The sequence below is a fragment of the Hemisphaericaspora subhashii genome, assembly GCF_019202705.1.
Source record: "Hemisphaericaspora subhashii strain CBS 10753 chromosome Unknown scaffold46, whole genome shotgun sequence".
In the NCBI taxonomy this organism is placed as follows: Eukaryota; Fungi; Ascomycota; class Pichiomycetes; order Serinales; family Debaryomycetaceae; genus Hemisphaericaspora; species Hemisphaericaspora subhashii.
The window spans coordinates 22,533-37,322 of record NW_026057302.1 but is presented as its reverse complement, the minus strand read 5'-3'; the positions used below and the strand labels follow the sequence as shown (position 1 = coordinate 37,322).

The 14,790-nt window shown below is 31.8% G+C and overlaps 8 protein-coding genes across 8 annotated transcripts; 3 read left to right on the top strand and 5 right to left on the bottom strand. All coding sequences in view use genetic code 12, as the record gives it.

Annotated features, from left to right (window-relative positions):
- Positions 1-878: 878 nt before the first annotated feature.
- On the bottom strand, positions 879-1,673 carry J8A68_003105 (putative tRNA acetyltransferase; the record flags this gene model as incomplete). Its single annotated transcript, XM_049406926.1, has 1 exon — positions 879-1,673. One exon carries the CDS (start codon positions 1,671-1,673, stop codon positions 879-881), a length of 795 nt encoding a protein of 264 aa, XP_049263589.1.
- Positions 1,674-2,327: 654 nt separating this feature from the next.
- J8A68_003104 (uncharacterized protein) lies at positions 2,328-4,052 on the top strand (the record flags this gene model as incomplete). The annotated part of the gene is made up of 1 exon (XM_049406924.1): positions 2,328-4,052. The coding sequence occupies one exon, from the start codon at positions 2,328-2,330 to the stop codon at positions 4,050-4,052; it is 1,725 nt and encodes a 574-aa protein (XP_049263588.1).
- Positions 4,053-4,199: 147 nt separating this feature from the next.
- J8A68_003103 (Hsp70 family ATPase) lies at positions 4,200-6,125 on the top strand (the record flags this gene model as incomplete). Its single annotated transcript, XM_049406923.1, has 1 exon — positions 4,200-6,125. One exon carries the CDS (start codon positions 4,200-4,202, stop codon positions 6,123-6,125), a length of 1,926 nt encoding a protein of 641 aa, XP_049263587.1.
- Positions 6,126-6,217: 92 nt separating this feature from the next.
- On the bottom strand, positions 6,218-7,066 carry PRE5 (proteasome core particle subunit alpha 6; the record flags this gene model as incomplete). The annotated part of the gene is made up of 1 exon (XM_049406922.1): positions 6,218-7,066. One exon carries the CDS (start codon positions 7,064-7,066, stop codon positions 6,218-6,220), a length of 849 nt encoding a protein of 282 aa, XP_049263586.1.
- A 302-nt stretch (positions 7,067-7,368) lies between these two features.
- Positions 7,369-10,341, bottom strand: KAP120 (Kap120p; the record flags this gene model as incomplete). The annotated part of the gene is made up of 1 exon (XM_049406921.1): positions 7,369-10,341. One exon carries the CDS (start codon positions 10,339-10,341, stop codon positions 7,369-7,371), a length of 2,973 nt encoding a protein of 990 aa, XP_049263585.1.
- A 423-nt stretch (positions 10,342-10,764) lies between these two features.
- NPT1 (nicotinate phosphoribosyltransferase) lies at positions 10,765-12,021 on the bottom strand (the record flags this gene model as incomplete). The annotated part of the gene is made up of 1 exon (XM_049406920.1): positions 10,765-12,021. One exon carries the CDS (start codon positions 12,019-12,021, stop codon positions 10,765-10,767), a length of 1,257 nt encoding a protein of 418 aa, XP_049263584.1.
- A 596-nt stretch (positions 12,022-12,617) lies between these two features.
- Positions 12,618-13,589, top strand: HLJ1 (type I HSP40 co-chaperone; the record flags this gene model as incomplete). Its single annotated transcript, XM_049406919.1, has 1 exon — positions 12,618-13,589. One exon carries the CDS (start codon positions 12,618-12,620, stop codon positions 13,587-13,589), a length of 972 nt encoding a protein of 323 aa, XP_049263583.1.
- Positions 13,590-14,261: 672 nt separating this feature from the next.
- On the bottom strand, positions 14,262-14,588 carry ACB1 (long-chain fatty acid transporter; the record flags this gene model as incomplete). Its single annotated transcript, XM_049406918.1, has 2 exons — positions 14,262-14,495; positions 14,562-14,588. The coding sequence occupies 2 exons, from the start codon at positions 14,586-14,588 to the stop codon at positions 14,262-14,264; spliced, it is 261 nt and encodes an 86-aa protein (XP_049263582.1).
- Between the last annotated feature and the right edge of the window lie 202 nt (positions 14,589-14,790).

Below are 14,790 nucleotides of genomic sequence, written 5' to 3'. Positions count from 1 at the left end.
TCTTTTTCTATTCAATGTGTAATTATTACTGGTACCCCTTGATTTGATTTGCTTTTGTTATAGTGTATGTTCCCCCAAATGCAACTTAGAATGTTCTGTATCCGTTTGTTTTAATTGGTTCTTTTTTCTTTAATAAGAAATCACTTGTTAATAAATCCAAAGGCAATTAGTTAATTAAGTAATTAAATCTCGAGCAATTGATTTTTTTCCTCCCTTGGTTTCTCTTTCATATTGAACAGTTACAACCAATTTTTAATTAACATTTTTAATAATCCCATTAAACCAAAGGAGGTTTATTTAATTAGCATACAATATATATTTATATACGTTTAGAATTTCACAATGTCAATCAATCAAGAAGATTTAATAGAAATTATAACACCAAGGATTGCAAATAGACCAAAAGATTCAATTCAATCACCACCAGGATTTGACATAGCCAGTAACACTACAACCACCAAGACTACATCATCAGCTGACAAACAAAGACAACAACAACAACAAGAAGAATTAGATGCATTGAAATCAAAGAAGATATGGGAATTAGCCATATCTCCTGCTAAATCAATCCCCATGAATTTAATTATGAGTTATATGATGGGTAATTCATTACAAATAATATCAATTACAATGATTATAATGTTAATAACTAATCCAATTAAATCAATCTTTAATGAAACTAATAAAATGTTTATTAAATTATCAGATAAATCAAATTCAAATGAAATCTTAATGGGTAAAATTGCATTTATTTTATTACAATTATTAAATTTATTAATTGGAATTTATAAATTATATAAATTAAATCTAATTCCTCATAATGAATCTGATTGGTTAGCTTGGAAAGAACCAATAGAATTTATTTACAAATTGTCAGGTTAAACTTCCTTCTTTTCATAGATTTGTTGTAAATTATATTTATTATATTTTTGATAATTATTAACAACACTCATTCCAATATTATTCTTAAAACATTCAACAAGAATTAATTTATCATAATCCTTCAAATCAACTTTATGTCCATGTTCATTCCCAACACATTCAGCAATTGCTTTAATCATTTGATCTTTATTCAAAGTATTAAAATTCCTTTTATTAATATTAATGGCAAATTTAATTGGTTTTTGATCTTCCAGTTGATGAAAATGTCTGGCTAAAACTCGACGAGTTAAATTTTGTAATTCTTCTTTTGATGCACTACATGAATCCATAACTGGTGATAACTTTTGAGTATATCTTGTTCTTTTAACTGTAGATTCATAACTTTCTTCACATACTTTTTCAACTAATTCTTCTGGATCTATTGGTTTTTTAGTTTTAATGAAAACTAAACATTCACAATCAATATCTATTGGAGTTAATAAATTTGTTTTATTTTTGCTAGATTCTTTCATCTCATTAAGTTCTTGTTGAAGTTTATCTTCAATAGAAAGTTCTTCTTTTACTGACAGCTCATCTTCATCTTCTTCATCTTCTAACTCGCTGACTTTGTATAATTCCTCTATTTTATCTTGTAAATATAACATTAATTCTTGTTTACATGCTTTTTCTTTATTTCGATTACAAGTAGCATATATACCAGATGTATTAGGATCTAATAAAACATTAGTGGGTTTCTTATAACGTTTCTTGGCATTACCACCATCGGATGAACCACCTCTTCTTTTACCCATCTAACTTAAAGTGTCCTTGTATAGGTTGGTTATTGAAAGTGTAGGAAATGGATGAAAATCGATGAGCCTTTGGCCAGAATCGCAGGAAAAAAATTGACAGCCATCGGTTGCAAAAATATCTTCTTCTTCTTTTAGAAGCTTACAATCAGCACCTTCCTTTTTAATATTTGCAAAGGATAATCTATATAGTTAACACTGAGTAGTATCCACTGGATTAATCTAAATTCTTGCTAGTTATATTAGGAAATATGAATGAAGTTATCTTGAAGTAGGAACTACATAATCGTGTTAATATATTGAATTTGTAACAGCAGAAAGAGCTTTGCAAAATGGTCTAGTAAATTCATCTTTTGGAATATACCAATCTGAACTACAACTAAAGATTGATAGAAAGAGTCATCATTGTTACATCAATCCAAGCGTTATTGCAATGAAAATTGCACCTAAATGCTTTGACTATTGCCTTCCATAAGATTGGGTAGATCCCGTACTGTGTCACCGTCGTAAAAAAAGTTTCCGTACTAATTAAGCTTTTTCTTGGACAGAAAACAAATCGTTGTCGTTCTAGAAAGCTGCAGCCATCTTCAACCCAGATGTTAATAGATTCACTTCCNTCGTTGTCGTTCTAGAAAGCTGCAGCCATCTTCAACCCAGATGTTAATAGATTCACTTCCAATTGACTTAATAGTTTATATAATAGAAACTGGAGATTTAACAATTAAAGATGTTTTCAATTTATATCAATTAGAAAGATCATTAAGAAATTCCTTTAGTGTTTACTTTTGGATCAAGATTTATGATATCTTTTGGAATAGACCCATGGCTCCATATGGTCTTAAAATAACACCACAATCTAAGTCACCATATGATCTCTGTAGAGATCTTTATCATAGATACTTAAAGTTTGAGAATGATCTTGTGCGATATAATCCAGATCAAGAAGAGGGAGAAGTTATTGAAAATTTCATTGTGAACTATGGAATGAATGAAGTTTACTTGCCTGTTTTATTACACTTTCTAAACAAAGAGCAACAAAACTATGAATCAGCCATCAAGAAGAAAGAGCCTTATATTGATATAACGAAACTTTCCTTATTAACCAATCTTATTCAAATGCAAACTTTCAGCCTTGGGTATAAAAATATCATCAAATCTATGAATTCAAAAGTTATTTCTTCATATGAAGCAATTTGGTTTAATATAAGTCTATTAAATAAGTCAAGTTATAGAATGGTAACTAGAAGGCACAAAAATCTCAAACAATTACAATTAAAGCTAAGAAGAGTGTTAACTCTTGAATCTCCGAATTTCAGATCTTCAACCGAATCATTCACATCGATCTTCCTGGATAAATCCATTAGATCAAACCAGATATTACATTTTGAATTTGAAAATAATAATGATTATCTTAATCTTATAGTGAAATTAATTATTGCTGTATTACATTTTTTCAAATTTGATTCTATTCATTCAACGGAACATTCATATATTGAAGATTTCGATATTTTAAAAGTTTATCTGGGTTATTGTAAAGGAGACGAAATGATCAAATATTCAATCATTATGGAAGCAATTCGAGATGCCTTAGCATCATGTCGAATTGATATAGGAGGAAATCAAGTATCACTATCCCACATGGCAGTTACCAGATTTGGGATAAGGATTAATAAGGATTATCAAGTAATTATACTGAATGCACCCCATCGGAGCTTTAAGATTGAGGTTCTTAGCTCTTATGAACTCAAAAGACATATACGATTAACATATAACTTATCCCCGGAGAAAATTGAGAAGTACTGCCAACCATTACTGATTAAACATATACTAAGATCGTATATGACCATTAATAAAGATTCGATAAAAAGAAATCAAGACCTTCTAGCCGATGGAAATCATCAGAAAATTGTACCTAGCGAAACCTACCACATCCACTTCTTACAAAACAGTGTAATTTATGATATTTTGCACCCAGAAGAAAATCGACAGTTAGAATTGTTTTCCGACTCCCATTATTTGATCTATAGAACTCTTTTCAAAGCACTTGCTATAGATACAATTGCGGGATCTTATCCACTGCTTAAGAGATATAATTGTGATGGTGGTAATGGCGCAGAAAGCTTCAATGTTGGCTCAATAGTAGTCAATAAAAGAACAAACTCAATTGGGATTGTGTTGAACAAATGTGATGATTATTATCGATTGCTAACCATCAAAAGAGACATAGAAAAAGTTTCATCAATTCGAAAATTGAATACAAATGAATTAACTAATGAGAGATTGTTATTAATTATTGAATTAATTGGATTAGATATTCTTGGATTATATTATTTCAAAGGTATCTCCTTTGATTCTGATGATAACTTAAGATTCGTTCCTTAGATTTCGCAATCTCTCCATACTTTTGATTATTAAGCATCAAAGAGCCAAAGAAAAAAAAAGGATCTCCATTTTTTAGCTCTCTCTTTTTATAGCCATTTTTTAATAGAAGAAGAAAGAAGCAATTGTAACTGTAAGAACTTCCATAAGATGTTAAGGAGAATAGTCACACCAAAGAGCTTCTCACGGTTCAAGCACACTGTCATTGGAATTGACCTTGGAACTACTAATTCAGCAGTTGCAGTCATGAATAATCTTACTAAGCAACCAACAATTTTAGAAAATGAAGAAGGAAGAAGAACAACACCTTCAATTGTAGCATTCACTACAGATGAGCAAACACTAGTTGGGTTACCCGCAAAAAGACAATCGATCATAAATCCTGAGAATACTTTTTTTGCAACAAAGAGATTAATTGGTAGGAAGTTTCTTGATCAAGAAGTTCAACAAGATTTAAACAATGTCCCATATAAGATTATTCCAAACAATGTTGGAGATGCAGTATTAGAAACAACTCTGGGTCAAGTATATACTCCATCTGATATAGGTGGAATAATACTTCAAAAAATGAAACATGTTGCAGAAGCGCAATTAGAACATGAAATTAATCATGCGGTTGTCACAGTTCCAGCTTATTTCAATGATTCGCAACGTCAAGCAACAAAGAATTCAGCGAAGCTGGTTGGATTGAATGTTTTGCGAGTTATAAATGAACCCACTGCCGCTGCATTGGCTTATGGATGTGATAGAACACAAAAAGATGGAAGTGGAATAATTGCCGTATTTGATTTTGGAGGAGGAACATTTGATATTTCAATTTTAGATATTGAGGAAGGTGTATTTGAAGTTAGAGCCACTAATGGGAATACTCATTTAGGTGGAGAAGATTTTGATATTGTATTAGTAAATCATATTTTGAATCATTTTAAATCTAAAACAGGCATTGATATACTGAATGAAAGATTAGCAGTACAAAGAATTAGAGAAGCTGCAGAAAAAGCCAAAATAGAATTGAGTACCGTTAGTGAAACTGAAATCAATCTTCCATTTATTCATGAGCATAGCCATATTAAAATGAAGTTAACAGAAGAAGAATTAGATGCAATGACATTGCCATTGATTGAGAAAACAATTGAACCAGTCAAGAAGTGTATCAGAGACGCCGAATTAAAAATTAAAGATATAGATCAAGTATTGTTAGTTGGAGGAATGACCAGAATGCCTAAAATAAGAAAAGTCGTTGAAGATTTATTTGGTAAAAAGCCAAGTACCGCAGTTAATCCCGATGAAGCCGTAGCATTAGGAGCAGCTATCCAAGGAGCTGTATTAGCCGGCCAAGTAAAGAATGTTGTATTATTAGATGTAACTCCATTATCTTTAGGTATTGAGACATATGGAGGCATATTCAGTCCATTAATCCCAAGAAATTCCGCCGTCCCTATCAAAAAACAACAAATGTTCTCAACTGCAGTAGATGGACAGACAGGAGTGGAAATTCGAGTATATCAAGGTGAAAGAACTTTAGTCAAAGATAACAAATTGATTGGTAACTTTAAATTGTCAAATATCCCTCAAGGTCCAAAAGGAACCCCACAAATCGCAGTTGTATTCGAAATTGATGCAGATGGTATTATAAATGTTACTGCAGCTGATAGAACTCCATATCCAGAAGATCTGGAACATTATGGTAAGCCAAACACAGTATCAATTCTGTTAACTGAAGTTGGTTTAACTGACGAAGAGGTACAGAAGATGATCGACGAAAGTAATAAGAACAAAGATTCAGATGTTGAACTTAGGAAATACTTCGAGCATGCTTCAAGAGCTGAAATTTTATGTACTGATACAGAAGTGGCAATTTTGCAATTTGGCAAATTAATGGAAGAATCTGAAAAGGAATCAATCAGGCAGCAGATATCAGGGATCAAGAAAATGATTAGTGATATTAGAGATAATAAAGAATTGCACGACCCAACAAAACTTAATGAAAAAGTGAATAAAATGCAACAAGAATGCATGGAGGCAATCAAGAAAGTCGCTGCTAAACAACAACAAATGAGTAACGAAAAAGAGTAAGTTAATAGATAAATCAATCTTACATGTAAATAGGTATTTGTAAACACTTTTTTGTATTATTGAACTCATTCTGATTATACATAACTTCTACTCTATTCGTCAGTATCCATCCTATCTTCGGAAGGCGCGACGTCCCCTTGTTCATCAGCTCCCGCCTCAGTGGCTTCGGGAGCTTCAGCTTCTTCCTCTTCATCATCGTCACCTCTATTTCTGGCATTTGATACGGAATCAAGCTTGTCTAGCCATTGTTGTACATCTTCATCATCGTAGGAGATGAAATCTTGATCTTTACCAACTATACTCACTGAGGTATTTTTGAAAGTCAATTCAACATCTTGAGACAAAGTATCTCTTAATGCATTTAATCCATGAACAATCGATTCTTCCACAGTTTCACATTGACGTATTTTATCTAAATTTCTTTCCAAATAAGTTCTGGCAGCTTGAGATCTTGCACCAATGGCAGTTCCAAAGTATTCCAATACACTTCCAGAAGGTTGAAATTCAAATAGATGAGCACCAGTTTCATCATAACCAGCAATCAACAATCCAACACCATATGGTCTACTACCATAAGATTGGGTGTTTTCTTGAGCTTTATCAGCAATTGATAACACTGCTTTATATGTTTGAATTGGTTTATTGAAAATCATTTTACTTGTCATTGCTTGTTTTCTTAAATAATTGGATAATACTCTTGCATCTGGTGCCAATCCAGCTAATGCAATACCCATGTGATCGTCAATCTTAATAATCTTCTTTTGATATGAACCTAATTCTTCAGCATTACGTTTTAATGCAACTAAAACTACGTGAGATTTGGACACCAATCCAACTGCAGCACTACCTTGCTTAATTGCTTCTAATGCATATTCCACTTGAAATAATCGTCCTGTAGGCGAATATGTGACTGAATCGTTGTCGTAGTTATTTCTAAACATGTTGTATAATTGTCAATTGATGGGGGAGGGATATCAAGTGGAATTGATGAGATTCTTTTTCTCAGTTGTGAATCGCCACCATAAATTTGAAAAATTTCAACAGAACCTGGGAGACAAATGGTGTGCATATAAGCCAAACCCATATGGACCACCAAATCAATTCAAGAACTCCAATCCAAGGAGTTCAATATGACTTATAGAGAAGAACTAGAGTTATATTCAGTCAATTAATGTACATTTTAACTTATGTATATGAAATATAAGAATATCCAAAAAAAAAAATCAGTTATATAATTTCAATCCTAACTTAATGCTTTTAATCTTTCTAAAGTGTAAGAATCATTATTCAATGCCAATATGATTTGATTGAAATCAGAATCTTGTAATTGAGTCTTTAAATTTATAAAATTGTTTCTTAAAAATTGAATGAGATTGGTTGTATAAATTGGATCACGTTCTTGTAACAATAAATGATATCTTATCTTTTCACCATGAGGTTTGATATCGGGATCTAAATATGAGTAATCGTCAATATCTTCATAGAGCAAATTCGAATTATAGCCTTCACATGAACCCTGTTGATCTTCGTTAATCTCTTCAAGGAAGTAAAATGTCTTTTTGATCACGTCAGGGAATAATTCTAGTAATACTGGAATATTCTTAGGTATACCATAAGTGACAATCGAGATTAATCCTAGCAAATTGATCTTCTTGTTACGTGGATTACCATTGTGGTTGTAGAATTGTATCCAATTCTTAAAGAACTTAATTGAATCAACAGATGCAATATCTAACATCTTCAAGAATAATTCTGGAGAATTCTTGCTTAATCTTGAAAACAATAAATACATTTTGGCTGCCAATATTGGACTTTGATTATCATTTATGACATAATTTATCATGCTCAACATCAACCCACTATTGACTAGACCATTTATAAAGGATTCATTCAGATCGTTATTCTCAATTAATAAAATATCCATCAAAGAAATGAAAATCATATATGAATCATCTCTCATCTTATCAAGATATTCTCCGAGTACTTTAAATGCTTCCACGGTAACAACTTCTTGTCTGAATAACTCTGGTGCATACAATGAATAACTTCTGACTATTGAGAGAATGGTTGGCAAAATTTCGGTAGAGTCTCGCAAACCATGAGGAATCATTTCAAACAATTTGATGATTTCTGGATTGTTTAAACGACTTTGAGGACAATACTTCAATAATTCTAACCACAAATCGTAACCATCTTCCGATAACAACATATACACATCTGAACTATGCAAACAACAATTCTGGATTAAAGGAAGTGAAATGGAATGTGTTTCGGGAGAATTTTCATTTAATGAAATGGTTAAACTCTTCAATACTCTTAATAATGAACTTTTGATAATTGGTTGATTATCACTTGTACTCAACTCCCAATACTTTGGAACAATCTGTAAGATATCAATTAATGTTTGATAATCAACCAATGGGTTACATTTCTCAATTAACACAGCCAAAGTGTTGAATATATACAACTTTGATTCAATTAATCTCATTTCATTTAACAAGTCAAGTAATAATTTAACAAACTCATTCAAAAATGGTTGGAAATCATTCTTGCTGAAATCCCAATCATTAACCACGGTTCTCAAAGTTTGGATTGCAGCGATCTTAACTACTTTATCGTTTATGGGATTATTTGGCAGCAAGAAATTAAGTAACAATTTATAAATTGAAACTCTCAGCTCTCGATTACATTGTACTCCAACCCATTCACCTATAATTAAACAAATTCTTCTCTTTAAAATCTTATTCTCCAATAAATCATTTTTCAATCCTTCTGGAATAAAAACTTCTTGCAAAAGGGTATCAAAATTGACATTATTAGCTATTGTACCAGATGATAATTGAAAGGTACAAAGTATAGAGTCTTTGATTAAAATTCTATCAACAGATTCATTTTCCATTAAGCCTGAAGAAATCTTGTTCAATACAAATCCAGCTAAGATGTCTTGGAAATATTTTATCAAATCTTGATAGAAATTTTCTGCACATGGTCTAATTTGATACTCCCAACTCGTTGATAACTCTTCTGTACACCATTCTTCTGGTTCTAAAGACCACCCTTCTAAATCGGAGGGTTTCAATCTAAGGTACCAATTAATGATCAAGTCACATAACTTTTGAATTAAATCAGCTGTGAAAACATCCACGGACAATTTATTTATAGCATTCGCAACCTCTAACTTATCGTTTCTTTGTTTCAAAGTCACAGCACCTTTCTTATAAACATATGCCATAGTCTTTTTCAAGATACTAAATGCTTTTAATGCGAGAATTTCCCAAAAGTCATTTTCTTCATTACTATTATAAACAAGCTCTGCCTTTTCTTCCAATAATGAAAGAAAAGTGGTTAGGATCTTTTGAGAACATGGCATTAAAACAAAACTGGTTGGGTTGCAATTAATTAATGCAACATACAACTTACTGTAACATTTGACATATCTTTCCAACAAATCGGAAGAGTACTTATCATGCTCGCTAACCAATGATTGCAAATGGTCAATCGTAGAATTTAAGAATTCGCAAACATCTTGATTCTTGTGGGGCTGATCAAATCCTTCAGGTATAATTCTTCTTAAATTCTTGAGACAAAGATAACAAACTTCCATTATTGTCAAGTCCAAGTTTGTGGTCCACAATTGGAAAAATTTCTGATATAATTTAATCAAAATTGAGGTTATTATAGGGGCTTTACTTTGCATTGCATGCCTTGCCCTACCAATTCTAACCATGGTAATTGTCTTGATGACACGATTTAGAATTATTAAGCAGTTATTGGTACTGACAATATCATTCTGCTTAAATACAAAATCTTCAAGATTCTTGGTTATATCATCAAAGAGATTAGGCCAATCATGGGGGAAGTCATATCTTGCAATTTTAGCAATGGCATTGGCATTCTGTATCATTAATTGATTGTTCTGTTCATTAACCAATTGCATAACTCTACTTGTAATTTGGGATTTTTCTTGTTTATTAATTGAGTACTGTCTAGTTGCTCTCCAATATTTATCTATTCCATTTTTGAAACATATGATAGCTAGCCATCTAATTTGTAAAGGGATCTCGTGATTCAAATAGACTTCTTGAAGTAAATAATGATAACCAGGTACCACTTCCCATTTCTTCAATTGCGCCTCTGCATTCTGTTGTTCAACATTTCTTTCTGATCCACTTGCTAAAGTCAAAATAGTGAAGAGGTTTTCATATGATAAATCCATGTTGAAAAAGTGCTAAGGATAAATTGAGATGAGGGTGGAACGAAGGAGGAAGAATCTTTGATATATCTCTTTGTGTTAAAAGCCTAATGTTTTCCACACGCACTAATCAACTCAATATTAAACTATTACACTGAAAGACAAACTTTCAATAACAATTGACTTATGGAGTTTTGTTTAGTTTTGAAGTTCAATTGTGTTTTCAATTTAGGTTTAATCTCCTTTTTAATGGAATGATTTTTTTTTACAACCACTCAGGCGAACGGGAGTCATCTGAATAAATTGAAACATTTTACACGACCTCCCCCATATTTTAGCAGCCATTTACATACAAACTATAAACTAACATTGAGGGTAACTTACAAGATTAAAATAATGTCTATTATATAGTTACTCAAAATTAATTATATATAGAGCCCAAGTATCTTATGTCCATCTATGGGTTTCGTCTCCTTCACTCCATTGCTTTTCAGTATAACCTAACTCACGTTTTACTCTTTCAACAGTTGCCTTATCTCCCATGTTCTTCCCAATATTATCACTTATCTTTATGGCAAACTGACCATTTGCTTCTCTTAATTTAATCACTATATTCAATGGAGGAGATTTCTTGCCTGTTTTTGTATCAATAAAGTCATTAGTGAAGAATGTTCCAATACCAAATGTACTCAATAATCCTAATTCATCAGATTTAGTTTTATATTTCAAACATTTTTCAATATTTAATGAATCACTAAAGCAGATAATTTTTGAGAATTTAGGTAATTGTAAAACATTAAAATAATGATTGGCAATCTTTTCAGTAAATAATTCTGGATCACCTGAATCTTGTCTAACCCCAGCATAAGCATCAGAATATGGGGGATATAACCAAGTTAAATAATTGTCAGTACCAAAAGTATCAGTCAATGCTAAACCGGCATGTTTGTCACCAAACGTGTCTATCCAATAGTCCATAGCTATTTTATTTGCTTCTTTATAATTTTGAGTTATGGATGCAATTCCCATATACCATTCATGTGCTACAGTTCCAATTGGTGCAAATGAATATTTCATAGCAAAATAGACATTCGAAGTTCCAGCAATATAACCTTTATCTTCAGGATGTGCATCGAGGTGTTTTCTCATTTGTTGAATAACAATTTCTTGCGATTTCACCGATCTTCTTCTTCTAGTTCCAAATTCACAGAAATTGCATTTATTCTTAATCAATTGCTGGATTTTATGTTCGGCTTTTTCTTCTTGACCATCATAATTCCAATTGGTATCAACGAACTTAAAATACCCTTCTGAAATAATTGCTAATAATGGAATTTCATAAAGAATTGTATCGCTCCAAGGTCCAGATATTTCCAACTTGAAATCATCATCCTCTTCAAGATACTTAATTTGTTCCTTTGGTTTCAATTGGAACGTTTTCAAATATTCAAGATATTCTTTTGGTAATTGAGGTAATGTTTTACCTAAATATTGAATTTCTTCTTGGGTGAATTTCAATTCTGATAATGAATCAATTTGTTGTTTAACCCATTCAATTGCTGATTCATTTAATTTTAAATCAATTGTCCTATTGGTATATTTATAAATTACTGGGATATCTTTAAAGTGTTTATGAACAGCTGCATGCATAAACAATTTATACAAATCGGTATCCAATAATGATTTAATAATTGGTGGTTCCATCTCTTTATCAATTGGTTGACTACTAGAAGAAGAAAAAAGAATAGAAGTGGTCTGATTTCTTGATCTGAATTGAAATTTTATATATAAAATGAAATTTCTATTACATACACTTGTAATTAAGAAAAAAATATGAATCATAATTAAAATTGACAGAATAAATTTTAAACATATCTTTGCTTCAATTGATTCAATCCAACATTTTACATGGTAAGATATAGATGAATAATCAATCGAAATATAATGATTATTATTAATTTTCTGATTAACAATTGTGAGCTGTATATCTTTCAATACTCATAATCTACATCAATACTTCTACGAAAACATACCACTCCAAGCTTGTTCATACACCCATTGGTCAATAAGTAGTGATAAGTGATGAAACCTGTTATCAATGAAAAATTGTCGGTCGTGTAGTTTTGTCGTTCTAGAAATGAAAAGAAATTTTTCTCAATTTTTTTGGCCCATTCGTATTTTTTTTTAGTTTGTTGAGTTTCTCAAAAAGATTGGAGAGAGGACACACACCGGAACATTGATTCATTCTCTTTTGTAATAAGACATATTCTCATCCCACATCAACCCCCAATCAAATAAGGATGTCATATACAAAAGAACAGGAATCAATAGTATTAAAAGTTCTTTCATATAAACCAAATCAATTTTATGAAATACTTTCAGTTACAAAAACTGCAGATGAAAATGAAATTAAAAAATCATATAGAAAATTAGCTATAAAATGTCATCCTGATAAAAACTCGCATCCTAGAGCTAGTGAAGCTTTCAAGTTTATAAATAAAGCTTGGGGTGTTTTAAGTGATCCTGATAAGAAAAGAATATTCGATCAAACTGGTGCTGATCCTGATTCAAGATTTACCCCATCCGCTGGGGGCACATCAGGATTTTCTAGTGGCACACACCCTATGTTTAACGGTGGAGGAGCAAGAGGTGGAGTACCGTTTGATGATGATATATTCAACATGTTCTTTGGAGGTGGTAATAGTCCATTTGGAGGGCAATCATTTGGATTTGGAAATAATGGATTCACATTTCAAACATTTGGAGGGGGAGAACCTCCATTTATGAGACACAGAAGAACGCATCATAGACCAAGAGAAGGTCAATCACAGGATAATACTGCTCAACAGTCTGAATCCTCCTTATCTGATCAACTTCGGGCATTGTTACCGTTGTTATTCATTTTAATTATTCCTATTTTGTCTGCATTATTTGGTAGTGAACTGTCTAATCCAGAATACTCATTTGCTCCATCTTATAAATATAATATTGAACGAAGAACACCAAAATATTCAATTCCTTATTATGTTAATAATAAATTCGATGAAAAATTTGCCAACAAATCCCCAAAGCAAATGAAGAACTTTGTCGATAAAGTTGAAAGTATATATGTTCAAGATAAACGATCCAAATGTTCTCGTGAACAAATCCATAAAAATGAATTAATGGAAGATGCCCAGGGATGGTTTTGGACAAATGAAGAAAAATTAAAACAGGCTGAAAATATGCCAATGCCTAATTGTGATTATTTAAGAGGGATAGGATTAATATAAACATTTCTTATTTGATAGAAGCTTAGATATTATGTACATGCGTAAGAAACTTAATAAAAGGTAATTAATAATTTAGAGACTAATTGTGTAAATTTGTAGTGAGAACATTTTATTGTAGAAATTTGACGAAATGTTGCATAAATTTTTACAGCCAATTAAATTATTTGAAACTTATATAAAAAATGAAATCGTATCTTATATAAAAAAACGAAATCGTATGATAATCGTCTCATATGTAATAAGTTAAGATCGAAACTATATCTAATTTTATTACTTAGCATACCTATTGAAAACTTACCCTTCGTATAGCAACGGTCAGTTTTTAATTTTCATCTTGTGGTATAGGTTGGTGCGGCATAGGTTTCACCAAAAGGAAAATTTCCTAACTGGGTAGTAAGTTTGGTCCGAGGTCCAACAAGATGAAACGGTCAATTTAGGTCATATGTCTGGATTACCAACTCAATTGGAATATTTGATTCCCACAGAATTGGAAAAAGAGAACCAATATCAAGAACCTAGAGTAGCCAAATTTTCAAATAGATCATCAATGGATCGTGGCTTAAGCTAGAACGCCGCTGCTACTCTGCCAAAACCAATAGGGAATCCCATTTTACATATTTCTTAAACTCTCATATAAATGTATATTTCTAAATAATATGTAGAAAACTCTATCTAATTATATTTAGCGATTAATTCGGTGGCGTACTCAATGTACTTTTGCTCAGCTTCTTCTTGAGAAGTACCTTCTAAATCCTTCCAAGCTTGCCATTTGTACTTAGCCTTGAAGTTGAAAACACCTGGTTGTTCAGTGGTGTTGTCACCGACAGTAGCTTGCTTGTATAAACCGTATAACTTTAATAATTCGTCGTCATTTGGTCTGGTAGTTAAGTTGGAGACGGCGTCAGCCTAGACAGAAACAAAATTGTTAGTACTAGATGTCAATTCTTACAATGAATTACTTCAGTAACATACCTTTTCTGTGAATTCTGCGGAAACCATGGTGTTGTTGTCTGTTTAGTTTATGGGTTGTTAAAAAGAAGAAAGAATTGAAACGATTCTCAAATCAAACCAAAAAAAAGAAGGTGTGTGAAAAACTCCAGTTTACAACTGGAAAGATAAAGTTTAGCAAACTATCTATATACAGGAAATAATTGCCACACCCACGCCCACACATTTGCATCCACAATGGATCAATGAGATT